The sequence below is a fragment of the Micromesistius poutassou genome (assembly GCF_964030765.1).
Source record: "Micromesistius poutassou genome assembly, chromosome: 3".
Lineage (NCBI taxonomy): Eukaryota > Metazoa > Chordata > Actinopteri > Gadiformes > Gadidae > Micromesistius > Micromesistius poutassou.
The window spans coordinates 7,553,201-7,567,327 of NC_140273.1; the positions used below are offsets into that span (position 1 = coordinate 7,553,201).

The 14,127-nt window shown below is 44.1% G+C and overlaps 2 protein-coding genes across 2 annotated transcripts in view; both read right to left on the bottom strand.

The window, feature by feature from the left end:
- LOC311340545 (extracellular serine/threonine protein kinase FAM20C-like) overlaps window positions 1-4,687 on the bottom strand; it is a gene marked incomplete at both ends in the record, with an annotated part of 37,486 nt that extends 32,799 nt beyond the window's left edge. Inside the window, 5 exons of the mRNA XM_084465411.1 lie at window positions 183-298; window positions 692-784; window positions 1,651-1,729; window positions 3,187-3,362; window positions 4,194-4,687. Of these exons, the coding sequence (XP_084321537.1) occupies window positions 183-298; window positions 692-784; window positions 1,651-1,729; window positions 3,187-3,362; window positions 4,194-4,687 (958 nt within the window). The remainder of the gene's footprint in view (window positions 1-182; window positions 299-691; window positions 785-1,650; window positions 1,730-3,186; window positions 3,363-4,193) is intronic.
- A 4,668-nt stretch (window positions 4,688-9,355) lies between these two features.
- Window positions 9,356-13,454, bottom strand: LOC311341023 (dynein axonemal light chain 4). The gene is made up of 4 exons (XM_084465946.1): window positions 13,388-13,454; window positions 12,789-12,878; window positions 11,469-11,552; window positions 9,356-10,512 (listed from the first exon to the last, which is right to left on the bottom strand). Exons 2-4 carry the CDS (start codon window positions 12,858-12,860, stop codon window positions 10,348-10,350), a joined length of 321 nt encoding a protein of 106 aa, XP_084322072.1. The 5' UTR covers window positions 12,861-12,878; window positions 13,388-13,454; the 3' UTR covers window positions 9,356-10,347.
- Window positions 13,455-14,127: the final 673 nt, after the last annotated feature.

Here is a 14,127-nt window from a genome sequence, read left to right on the forward strand (position 1 = left end):
ACATAATAACCATCAATCAGTTGTTACTCGAGGCTGTGGTTCTTTATGAGCAGAAACAAGATGGCGGAGGGTCATGAACACACACACACACACACACACACACACACACACACACAGTTATCGATCTGTGTGTTATAGGACACCAAGATGAGGGGAGGGGAGTGGGGGGGGGGGGGGGGTACCAGGAGAGGAGAAGAAGGTGCGGGCCAGTTTGTGGTCGGTCGTGACGTCTTTGATGTCCTTGACGACGTCCACCAGCCGGCCCACCACTGGGGGGATCCGCCGGTATCCCAGAATCCTTCAGTAGGAACCAGGAGGGGGAACGACGAACAGATAAAGAGAGAGAAAATTTACAAAGTTGGTGGAAATAATGGCGAGAGAGTCTTGAGACTTTAGTTTTAGTACAAGACCAGTTCTTGATTTGAATTCACACTAATAAGAGATGTAAAAACTCCCATCTATATTTTATACTTTTTTATTCAATTATGTACCATGCAGGCATCCTCACACTGTTTCCAAAAAGAACTCTTATCAAAATAACAGCTTCATGCAGTCTGCCATATTGTGCGTTGCAGAGTCTGTCTCATTATAAACAGTGAGAAAAGGAGCTCTGCTGTGCTGTTACTCTTCTTGCTAGATAGCTACGGCCACCTGCCTAGTTAACACCATACCCCCGCCCCCGCATCGCTACCTGTCCAGATGGAAGGCAGCAATCTCTGCGTTGTGCCGCTCAAAGTCAGAGAAGTAGTAGAGGTTGAAGTTGGTCTCCTCGTCTCGCTCCTGCCTGTGGGGAGAGCAACTCGTCTTAAAACCGGCGCCCATTGTCGTTTCATTTCATCCTAGGTCGGCTCCATTTAGGCATGCCAGGCTACCGACTCACACCATCTTTGCGTTGGCTAGTTGTGACTCTGTTGGTGCATTGTACGTGTACCTAAAATTGACTTATGCACCCAGATCACTGTTGGCAACAAGTGACGCTTATCTGAAGAGAACATTTTAACACGCACATGCATTGTCTGGTAGCAGCTGTGGACTGTGAGAGTGAAGATGTGTTGCTGGGTGCAGTGACTCAGCTTAAGACAATGGTCACCCACTAACTCAGTCAGTGGGTGCCATGTATGCCACGGTGCCATGTATAGATGGACTGATGAACACACAGGAACAGGAAATAACAATAACAATACAATTGTTATAGGAAATAACAATACAATTATGCCCATCTCTACTGGGAAATCAATCACAGCCTGGGAACACTACAATGACTACTATTTCATATCACCATGTGTGTATAACCATGGGTTGTGAATATTCTATATTTAAATGTTAAATTAAAACTCATTACCACACAAGAAGGACAGGAATTTCATTGCAATGAATGACCTCTCTTCTACAGTGTGATAAAGCCGTTCTATATGTTCTAGTGTGTACATTGGTACGTAATTTATCCAAGCTCTAGGCTGGGGAAGATGGGTAACAGGTGGACATAGGTGTGCTCACCAGCACAAGAAGGGAGGTGTTGCATGGGGGAGGAAGACCATTTCCTACTGCGTGGTTCACCGAAATGATATAGATAATGGATTCAAGAATTCCCAGCCAGCAGCAAACTACGAAGTAGTTCCCACTTCGACAGGCCTCACATCAGTCCCTTACTTCATTGGCTTGAACATGGCCTGTCCGTAGTTGGGGAATGACATCACCAGCTTCAGCTGCGTCCCGCCGGACTTCTGCACTGAGAGACGAGGGGAAGGAGAAGAACAGGGTCACCATAGCAACGCCCAGCATGACTCCAAGTGCCGTGCCCATCACGGCTCCACACAGTGGTGTGAGACACCTACACCCATGCACACTCACACACACAAAAACAAACATACACAAATACACATACACACATACACACGCACCCAAGAATGCATACACATACACACATACGGCACTGACACCTGGTGTCAGAATTTTTTTTTTTTTGTCTCGCCACCCATAGTCAGTATTCACACATACTGTACTATTTACAAGTCACTCTCTCTCTCCCTCCCTTACACTCTCTCTCTCTCTCTCTATATATATATATATATATCTGTCCTGGTCTCTACGTATCGGGCTCTGTCTCTTTCTTCTACCCAACAATCACATAATTTAGATCCATCACACGGCCTAATCCTTAATAACACCGCACCCAGTTGGCCCAGGCACTGCTACAAACAGAGAAATGATTGACAGGGGAATGATTGATCCTTGATTAGCAACACAGAGGAACCTGGTTCCCTGTTCAACCTAATTTTTGGTTGATTTAAGTCCGGCCTCAACACTGACACACTGTCTGGCGTCTGCAATGTAACCTGGCAGGAACTGATAAATTATCAGAACTGCCACAAGTTAAATACAAGACACAGAAACAATTACAAATCATACATAATAAGATCCTTGTCTGTTCTCATTTAGCAGGCACGTTTATTCAAAGGCACCTCCAATGAATTCAGATACATGTTATTAAAGAACAGGTATGGGTTATGTTGTCTCACGGATGTCTACAGGTCGGGCATTGGGGATCAAACCCAGTACCGCTGAGCACCAAACTGCCCTGGACCCAGACGTGATAGTAAACAACCAAAACAAATGTGGTCGTAATACATTTATATACCCAGAATAACGCTCAACTAAGCTACACCCTGGCCGTGACATTCCCCCGCTGCTACACGACCAGGCAATCAACACAACAACACACAACCAGTCACCTATGAACCATTTAACCTTCACTCGGATGCGAAAACCTTTATTGTGTTGAATTTAGAACCTACTTTGCTAAATTGTTCTCTTACTATTTTTCACTGCCAGTGATGAAAAATACAACCTTCTACTTGAGTCTGACTACTCTGCACTCTGTACTCTGCCCATCTGTTTGTCAGAGAACAACAGCTTTGAAATGACCACTTGGTTGTATTGTATTGTATTGGATTTTAAGGAGCATGAAACCGGCCAGTCTGCATCACAGATGGTTTATCCATTTTGCACTTGACTTTATAGTATTGTGCGTGTTTATTGTCAATTTTGGAATAGAGTGTCTACTAAAGGACTTATGCAAATGCATTTTATGGTTGATGAATAGCTTTGGATGAAAGCGTGTGCGCAACGGCTCCTGACTAAACGTAGATGTTTGGGATGTGATCTGTGCTGTGTCCCGGGACGTACCTGCACTGACGATGCGGTCTGTGGCCAGTTGCTGGGCCAGGGGCCCCATGTTGGGGTCCTGGTGGGGGTACAGCTGCCGGCGAGAAATGCCCATGTGGAAGCGCAGCCAGGGGGGTTGGCTGCTGCTGCTGCTGTTCCACTGAATGTCCTCGTAGCCATCCTGCAATGTACTCACCCTGCAGGGGTGTGTGTGTGTGTGTGTGTGTGTGTGTGTGTGTGTGTGTGTGTGTGTGTGTGTGTGTGTGTGTGTGTGTGTGTGTGTGTGAGCGTTGTGTTTGTAGATGGGTTTGTATGTGTGTGTGTGTGTGTGTGTGCGTTGTGTGTGTACATGGGTGTGTGCGTTGTGTGTATATGTGTGTTTATGCGTGTGTATGTGTGAGTGTGTGTGTGTGTGTGTGTGTGTGTGTGGTGTGTGTGTGGTGTGTGTGTGTGTGTGGTGGTGTGTGTGTGGTGGTAGGTAGTTAATGAGAGAGTGTAACTTATTAATACATTTTAGTATATTTACTTGATATTATTAGCATAAATAATTTAATCTAATCAGAAACGCTATTATTGATTATGTTTGGCCTCCAGCGAACAAAACATAACTTCGGCCTGCATAGCATTCAGATCACATCCCAGACAGACGGACAAACCCAACACACACACAGAACACAAACATAAAAACACACACATTACAACACACTCACACACACACACACACACACACACACACACACACACACACACACACACACACACACACACACACACACACACACACATACACACACACACACACACACAGACACCCCGACACAACACCCCACAGACACACACACACACACACACACACACACACACACACACACACACACACACACACAGACAAACACTCACACCCCGACACAACACCCCACAGACACACAGAGACACACACACACACACACACACACACACACACACACACACACACACACACACACACACACACATCCACACCCACACACCCAGCAGTGCAGCCTCACCAGAACAGAGAGCTCTCCTTGCTGGGCTGGACCTTGGGCTTCACCCTGAGCAGCCGGTCCTCCTCAGGGACGGCGGGGGAGGGGAGGTTGTACAGTGGGTGGCTGAAGAGCACCCGCAGCTTGGACGCCGAGACCACCCCTCCACCCCCCGCCTCCCCCCCGACGGGCGGGCGGTGCCCAGACTTCTTGTCTCGGAGCACAACACCCTTTAAGTGAGCTTTAAGGGTGGCGTCCGGGGGCGTGGTCCCGGTGGGGGGCGGGGCGAGGCCGGAGGTGTGGTTGGAGTGGGGGAGGAGGAGGACGTCTCGGGCTGATGACGAGGAGGATGAGGACGATGAGGATGAGGATGAGGATGAGGACGAGGGGTTACGGGGCTGCGTCTGGAAGATGCAGGAGAAGTTGATGCAGAGCAGCAGGAGGTGGAGGAGCAGAGTGAAGGAGGCCACGGACAGGCAGATGGTCCGGGAGCGGCGAGGACGCATCACCCAACGCATCCTGCTGAGGAGGGAGAGGGAGTGGGGGACAGAGGGGTGAGAATTAGAGAGAGTCAGAGAGAGAGAGAGAGAGAGAGAGAGAGAGAGAGAGAGAGAGAGAGAGATAGAGAGAGAGAGAGAGAGAGAGAGAGAGAGAGAGAGAGAGAGAGAGAGTGAAAGAGAGAGAGAGAGAGTGGTGTAAGTCACCCAAGGAAGACATTTCATCAAGAAGAGTGGGAGGGAAACAATTAAGAAAGATGAAACAAAACCTTGCAGATTGTGTAAGTCAAAACGAAAGCCAAGACAATAAGGAGCTTAACTTACATATTTTTGTTAGTCTAACTTCAAAATAGCTCATCAATCTGCCCATTCACACTCTGTTAACAGCATGTCAGTATTCCCTGTGGTCAACAAAATGCCACACGACACGCTACGATATTTCCACTGTGTTCGAATGAGTCTTCTGTTTGCATACCTGCGTATGTGTGTGCTGTTCTATTAAAGCCCCCCCCCTGTCCTGCTGAGTTTGGCTGGAGCCTGAGGACCCGTGCTGTTTACCCGTGTTCTGCAGGTGGTGTGGGCCGTGTAGCCCGGGGTCCTGGGGTAGAGCAGGAGGGTGGAGAGGTGCCAGGTTATGGTGCTCTCACTGGGTGACTGAGTGCCTGGGGGTTGGCCCTGATCTTGTTTGTTTACCCACCGTTTGGACTGTGAATGAGGGCCGTCTCTCTGTCTGGCTGGCATTCTGTCTGTCTGTCCTTTTCTCTGTTAATCCCTCTCTCTGTCTGTCTGACTGTCGTTCTGCCCGCTCATCTGTATGTCCGTGCATCTGTATGTCTGCGCATCTATCAGTCTGGGTCTGATGGACAATCCTGATGGACTATAACGTAATCACGTTCTGAATGGACAGAAGGCGGTTGAAATGGCCCATGCTGGAGAAACATGATCATGATGATGGGTCTCCGCTTGTCTCCACCCTGGCCTTCCTCTCTCCGACATGCAACACCTGTCGTTGTTCCAGAGAGCCTGTGGGGAGAGACTGCAGGCGGAGCATCCCTGATCAGCCTCATCTGTGTAATGTTGGCCCACAGTCAGGTGCCTCTCTGCCTCCCTTGAGCAACAGCCTTGTTTGGTGTTTCTAGTTCCTGTTGGGGATCTTGTAGTGTAGTTCTCACTGCTGTGCTATATATTTAGTTTGATGTTATTTTCAGTAGCTGGGTCCTACGGCCCTCAGTGCGGACAGCCCAGTGGGTTCCTCTCTTTTGTTGTGTTTAGACAGATCGCCCCACCTTTCTGTTCCTTTTCCTGTTGGGTAGCTGTGCCCCCTTTAATAAATGCTTTTGCCATTCCGTTTGTTAGGTCTCATGGGTTTGAGCCGCTCCAGATGGGGTGGTAAAACGCTAGTTCTAAACAACACGGTCCCCCCGTCCCCTTACTTAACACTACTTTCCAGCAAACACACACAAAACAAATCCCTCACACACACACAGACACACACACAAAATGATAAATGAACGAAAATGACTTTTCTCTGTTCACCTACAGCAGCTACCTGGGTTCTAAAATGGTTCAGTCTTTTACAGGGAAGTTGGGAAGTTCAGGCTTTGCTCAGAGAGTCAATCGGAACAATGATTCAAAATAGAGGTGGATTTGCATTTTTATACTTAAGAGACCCTGTGTGCACAGCTGCTTTAACAGACACACACACACACACACACACATACACACACACACACACACGCACACACACACACGCACAAACACATGCACACACACGTGCGCACACACACACACACACACACACACACACACACACACACACACACACACACACACACACACATACACACACACACTGACACACACCTGTGATATATGTGCATGGACCTACGCTTCTACACACACTTGCCTGTGCTTTGATATGCATGACCTATGCACATACGCACACATGTACACACACACGCATGCACGCACACACACACGCATGCACACAATGACACATTCATATTGGAATGGATTTTATATTTCTTAATTATAACAGCCCCCGCGGCAGTTGGTGAATGAAAAATGAAACTCCTTTTTTTGTGATTGTCCTCTTTTGAACTTCACTTCCTGTCAATTTATTTTTTTCTTTTTTACTCTCTTTCTCTCTCTCCTCTGTGCTGCTGTCCGTCGTTGCTCTTTTGCCCCCCCTCTTTCTATTTCTCTTTGGCGCAATGACTTTCTCTCTCACTCGCTCTCTCTCCCTCTTATTTTTTGAGCTCTCTCGACCACTTATCTGGCTTTGGTTTCCTTGGGTAGGTGTTGAATTTGGTGTCCGATTTTTATTTCACTTTCAAGCAAATAAACACAACAAATCAATCACACACACACTCACGCACTGAACAGCACTCACACACACACACACACACACACACACACACACACACACACACATACACACAGACAACATCACTCACACACTCAGTAGCACAAATGTTCAGGGACAGACACATCCCCGTGGTGGTTGCTAGGAGACGACAGCTACCTGTGGAGTGATGGGGGCACTGTCTCAGCACCGCGGCGGCCAGACGTCATCTCAGGATCACTCAATGTCTCCTGGTGATTCATTGCTGTGCTGCTGCTGCTTTTAACACCCAGTGAAACCCAGAAAGGTTAAGGCTTTGATGAATGGATTTTACATTTATTTTACCAGGAAGTCTTCCTCTCCTGCAGGAGACCTGTGAAATAAAGTATGCTATGCACCTTTAGAGCTAAAGAGAGGATTCCTAGTGTCAGGAAAGTGTAGCCGCATTTGGGTGTTTCACTCCCAAATGAAAGGTTGAATTCCCTATGTCAGAAGCCCATTTGTAAGCAACATCCCTACCCTAATGATGACGTCTGAAATCACAGAATTTACAATGTTAGTGGCTGATGTCTAACCTTTATCTAACATGCTCCTCAGCAGAGACTGAAAAGACCGCTGCATCGGAGCTCTTCTTCACAGCATCCCTGATCGAAGACTCTGCTCCTCGGCCCCATAACATTGTTCGGAATAGGAACAGACATGTGGAATATGGCCTACTTATTTTTTATTATGAAATGCCACTTGCTTGTGTTGTCAGTGTGACTTTGCAAGTCTTTGAATGAATATTTAACCGAGTCAGGAGGACCCAGCTTGAAAGAGGGGATATATAAAGAGCATTGGCAGTAAATAATGAATGGGCGCAAGCCTGGGGGGGTGGGGGGCGACACGCTGACTATCACTGTGTTGCTTCTCAGAAGAATCACTGCAACAGGAAGAGCTGCATACTGACACCAACAGCCTCGCCTCCCTTCAACTGTTGACATGGGGTTTATGAGGAAATGAAGGCAGCAATTGCATTTCTCTGTGTGGGAGATTTTGTGTGTTCTGTTCTCGTTGTCACAGGGCAGGCTGACCTACAGTGGGGTCACAGTGTTTTGAGTAAACACGATTTCAACATCATCATTTACCTAAATTGCTCAGCACAGATACTTTTATCCAGAGCGACTTGAGGTGAATTAAGGTACATGTCAGTAAGGAGCAGGAACATATGTGAGGGTATCACACTCAGTGACTGTGGATGATGGGGTTACGAACCCAATTGGATTCCAACACACTAGTCGCTACACCTTCTTGCCTGTTAATTTTACATTTGAATCAGTTTACCCATTTTACCCTCCAACCACCCAATAGCATTATTGGGGTGTTTAAAGGCATGCCGATTTTATTTATGTTTTTTCACCATTTAGAAAAGTGTAAATTGTGATTTGATAGTGATAGGTTACATGATAGTGATGATTGTGAAACACATGGAGTCATGCTAAAAGCTCTTGAATTTCCAATGACTTGAAAATTAGGGCATTTTGTTAGTTCATGCCTGGCATTTATAGGACAATAAGAAGCACTTCTTTCTTTCTCATACTTTTCTCTTCTGTTTGCTCTTTTTATTCAGTGTTTATTTAATGAGAATGAGCCAGATGCCATGCAATATTTCTTTCTTATGGCATAGTTTAATGCCCTAAGAAAGCATCACTCGTTTAAACGAGCTTGAGCAGACAGTATAGCAAGGCTAAATTATGGTGTTCTGCATTTCACTGAACAAAATGACCCTCTTAATGTTTACAAAGTATACATTACATCATTGTAATATGAAGGATATTATCATATTATAATTAATATTTGAAGACAAATATCACAACTATCCCAGCAAAAAGCATGTGTTGACTGATCTGTGAAGACAAAGACTCGATCATAGAAGGCAGGAAGAGACACTCTGCATCAAACATCTGTTTAAAACACAACTCAAGTTTATTGTATCACCAGAACAGCACACATACAGGTCTGTTCGCTTGGGTCCGTTAAAACTGGTATGAACATAAAAGGAAAGCGTAAGAAAAATGTTGACATCAACAACATCAACCATGAGGTTGGGATTATTGTGGATCTGTACACCGGACGAGTCCTGAAACATGTCCTTAACTGAAGGAAACCAGACCTGTGTCTGTAGTGTCTGGGCTGCAAAGACACAGCCCTTCATCGTGATGAGACACAGTGTTCAGTGTTGTTCAGTTTTTCACATGTGATCCCCAATCGTTGCATCAAAATATTTACACACATCAAAACCGTATTGAAAACCTACAAAGTGGGGGGGGGGGGGTACTGGGGACGGAACGAGAGACAAAAAAAAAAGAGTGTAAAGAATAACAAAAGTGTAGGGGAGGAGAAACGTAAAGGACTATTGCAAAGAACCTTGGGCAGAGAGGAAAGACTTTTTTCAATTTTCTTTTCTTCTTTTTCTTCAAAAATAGTGTGTGTCCAGCACACACAAACATTCACACGTGCACACACAGTCCCTGAAGAGAAACGTGGTTAAAAAAAATGGACAATGTGGAGAGACCCTGGCCGGATATATTATTGTAACAGAGTAATACGAATGCAATTAAAAAGACGAGAGAGAGAGAGAGAGGTTACAGCATCTGGGATACATGGAGGGAGAGGGTGTGTCTACGGACGGTTGAGGAACAGGAGGACGTGTCTAATTGGTGGAGTCTCTGAGCGAGAGCATACAGTACTCAGCATTTCAACCACCTGTTTCAAATAAAAAATGTAAAAAAAAACATTTCAAATAAAACCACAAGCTCCGAGTGATGGCTGGTACAGCCAAGATGGCCGGTTAATAAGTACACAAGGAAACCGACGCCGCTAACCGCGTGCAAAGTCACTAGCGCAATCCCCACACGAGGGTGGGTGAACCGGTCAGCACCTCAGAGAGTTCGGAGATGCAAACAACGTAAGAAAAAATATAAAAGAAATATCTTATAATGCTATCATTCATAAAACGGTATGGCTGTAACTTTAGTTATATTATATGTAACTTAACAATAAAAGCCAACTATACAGTGGAGCCGCATCCGGACTGTGGGACACAGATGTTCAGGCCAGGACGGGATTGGCACCGAACAACCCTTTACATGAGCAGCCCGTCGCAGTGTTAATAAACAGATATCATGAAATGAGCCCGCTCTTTTCCCCTGTGTTTTATCAGAGTTTCCCCGGAACTACGTCAGGGGAACTCAAGACAACCCGCTGGCTGGAGAGGTTGAGGAGGGGAAGAGGGGTGGAATGATGGGAAGGACGGACGGAATGGAGGACAGGCGGCGTGACGGACGGCGGGGAGGGGCTAGGAACACTTCCAGACGCACACGGCGAGGCTGCCTCCGAAGAACATGTAGAGCAGGTTCTTCACCTCGTGGGTCACCTCGAAGCCAAAGCCCTCGCCGATCACCACGTGCCACGAGCTGCCGAACTTCTTGTCCATGGACTCCTTGATCATCTTTGCCGCACTCTGAGAGAGAGAGACACAGATAGAGACAGGGAGTTGGAGAGAGGGACAGGGAGTTGGAGAGAGAGAGAGAGACAGAGAGAGAGAGAGAGTCAAAATGACCTTTCGACATTTCATAATGTTGTTTTGACTGTTAATTTAAGATACCTGTAAAACTATTTTGACATGATACAAATATATTTTCCCATGTAGAAATTACATTTTGACTTGTCACAATTGATTTACATTTATGATATCTGTAATTTAAGAACAATTGTAGATATCTACAATGAACATTGCCACTAATGAGAATTGAATTATAGTATCCATAATTAACATTTTGACTAGTGAAAACTTATTTGTAGAAATCATTAATTAGAATTTCAACCACTCAAACTAACATTATGGATAAGACGACTTAGAATTATAACACATCAAAATTTGTATTTTAGATATCTCTTATGTAGTTTGAATAGAAGTCAATGGTAAAGATTGATTGATCTACAATTAACATTTCTATAACTATACTATTTCTATAAATGAATTGTTGATTCATTAGCAGGAATTAGCATTTTGACTTAATAATAAATTAATTGTAGATATCTTTCATTAGAATTGCTGCTAGTAATTGCTCTAAGATTATGGATATGAAAACCCAACAATCTCTCTTTGTTACTAGTCAAAAAGCAATTGTTGATATCTACCATTTATATTACCACTATTGATGAGATGGTAAAAGGGCTTACCTAAGGACAGTGGTATTTCTTACACAAACATTTTTACACCTATACACCAATACAGTCTTATAATTGAATAGAAGAAAGAAAGCGAGAGAGATTTAGATTTAAATGATTGACCTGAAACAAACTGGTATCACATGCTCTGCAGAGATAACAGCTGAATTCAGGTGATTCGGGGAAGGCACACAGTCAAAATGTCTAGCATAAGCAGACGTGCCAGCAAATTATTCACTCACACACCTCATTGTTTGTTGCAAACTTTTCACAGGCCATCACACAGAGCTCCATAGTCTCGACCCTCATTTCCTCTGCCATGTCTGTGTGCTGGAGACACAAACACAGGCCATCACTGCTATGTCTAAAACACATACACACTGAAAGAATAAGCCAGTCCTCTGGCAGTTGGCCTACTGCTTCTTAGGCTGAGTAAAAAGTGACACATTAGTAGTGTAGCTGGCACTAGTATACATATGATCAAACAACAATGAAAGAAGATGATTTACTATTTTTTAACTATTACTACTACTACTACTACCACCATTATGATTAAGCATATACTTTAATTGAATGTGACTGACGGGACCTTAACACCTTAACCACTACACAATCCTACACCCTGACCTTTTACTCAAAGGTCAAATGGGTGTTCAAATAAGCACATAACCTTTAGTGCAGTAAAGGTAGTAGTATTGCTGTAAGTAAGTGCAGTGTAATTTTGGCAGTAAAGTAGTACTACAGCAGTTGTAGTAGTAGTAGTAGTAGTAGTAGTATATAAGCAGTATTATAGTAGCCTGAGTATTACTATAGTAACAGTAGTAGATATATTAGAAGTACTAGTTGTAATTCTACTACTACTTTACCCAATGCAATAACAATACGATAAATAATGTACAATAACCAATGTAAAACCCCATACCCCTATGATCAATGTAACACACATGGCCTTATGATCAATGTACGCCAATACCCTGATGATCAGTTTAACACCCATTTCCCAATGGTCAATTTAACACCCATACCCTGATGATCAATGTAACAAACACCCATACCTTGATGATCAATGTAACACCCATACCCTTATGATCAATGTAACAAACACCCATACCCTGATGATCAATGTAACACCCATACCCTTATGATCAATGTAACAAACACCCATACCCTGATGATCAATGTAACACCCATACCCTGATGATCAATGTAACACCCATACCCTTATGATCAATGTAACAAACACCCATACCCTGATGATCAATGTAACACCCATACCCTGATGATCAATGTAACACCCATACCCTGATGATCAATGTAACACCCATACCCTTATGATCAATGTAACACCCATACCCTTATGATCAATGTAACACCCATACCCTGATGATCAATGTAACACCCATAGCCTTATGATCAATGTAACAAACACCCATACCCTGATGATCAATGTAACACCCATACCCTGATGATCAATGTAACACCCATACCCTGATGATCAATGTAACACCCATACCCTGATGATCAATGTAACACCCATACCCTTATAATCATTATAAACCACCATACCCTTATGAGAGGAAAGCTGTGGAGTCTCTTGTAGTCTGCCTCTTCCTTCTTCCCCTCCCCTGTCTCAGCCATTCCGACTCGATCCAGCAGCTACACAGAGAAAACAGCACATCTTCACGAAGACAGCAGCACGTATAGCTTAGCTGACGCCTGTTTTTAATAGTACAGGCACCCATCAACCACCCTGACCAAACGTATAAATGTCAGCCATCGAAAGGGTCAGAGGGAGACGCATGCGACCCTCGCGTAACTCGAGACAGGCTAATGTTTGGTTGCTAAGTTCATTCAATAGTGCTAGCAACGGCTAGCCATAGCAATCCTAGTATTTGTTATAACAGCATAATGGCTAATCTGGTAAGAATGACAAGTACAGCGTTTGCACGGATTATGGTTATAGTTCAATATATACTGAATAGTTTAATATATAATTAACGTTACGGTTGGTATAATTAGTAATTGTAGCTCGCGTTAGCTAAATATAGGTAGTAACCACTCTTTTCCATTGATGTTTTGTCTACAGTATACATTTGATCAATCTCGTTAACGATGTAGCGACTCACTTCTTTAATAAATGTAACACAGATACACTCATTACTTACGCGACGTTTACTCGACAAAAAGTTATTTCATGTGTAAGAGTCCGGTTGTTAAGGAGACATGTTTTAAACAAACGAGATGCCAGTGAAAGACAGCTCCGCCCCCTTTGCTTATACTGCTCCCCCATTGGCTCAGAGTTTACCGTTAAACTGAGCTGAAGAAGAAACCATGATGTCATCCTACGGTAAGAGAAAGAGGGACAGAGAGACGAAGAGACAGGGCGAGTGATGGAAGGAGTCATATGCACCTATCAATTGAGCCTTATTGAACGTTATTGCACGATTAACAAGCAGACATAAATACATCAGGAATTAAGGCTTTCCTCATATGTCTTCTTTTTTGATGAGATAAACTCAAAATTATCAAACATTTAACAACAGAGTTCCAGACTCTTACTTCTGTAGCTGTGGGAGTGGAAAACCACTTTTCTAATCGGCCCACTAAGAGACTCTGACCTAGATGCAGTAGAGGGGGTAGCATCCACAAATCCCCAGGTGTACAAGTTTGATTGAGAGCAGTCTGCGACTCGCAGTAGCCGACACACATTTAAAAATAAATATATATATGTAAATAAACACATTTTCGTTCTGTCCTGGTGCATTTAATTTGTGACCGTGCTCCTATTAGAATTAAATTAATTGGTGATCATTCATCAACCATTTGTTACGATGTTTATATTGGTAAATTAACTTTCAGTCCAGATGTGTTTAATTTGCGATGAATTATTGGAATTGAATGGCCC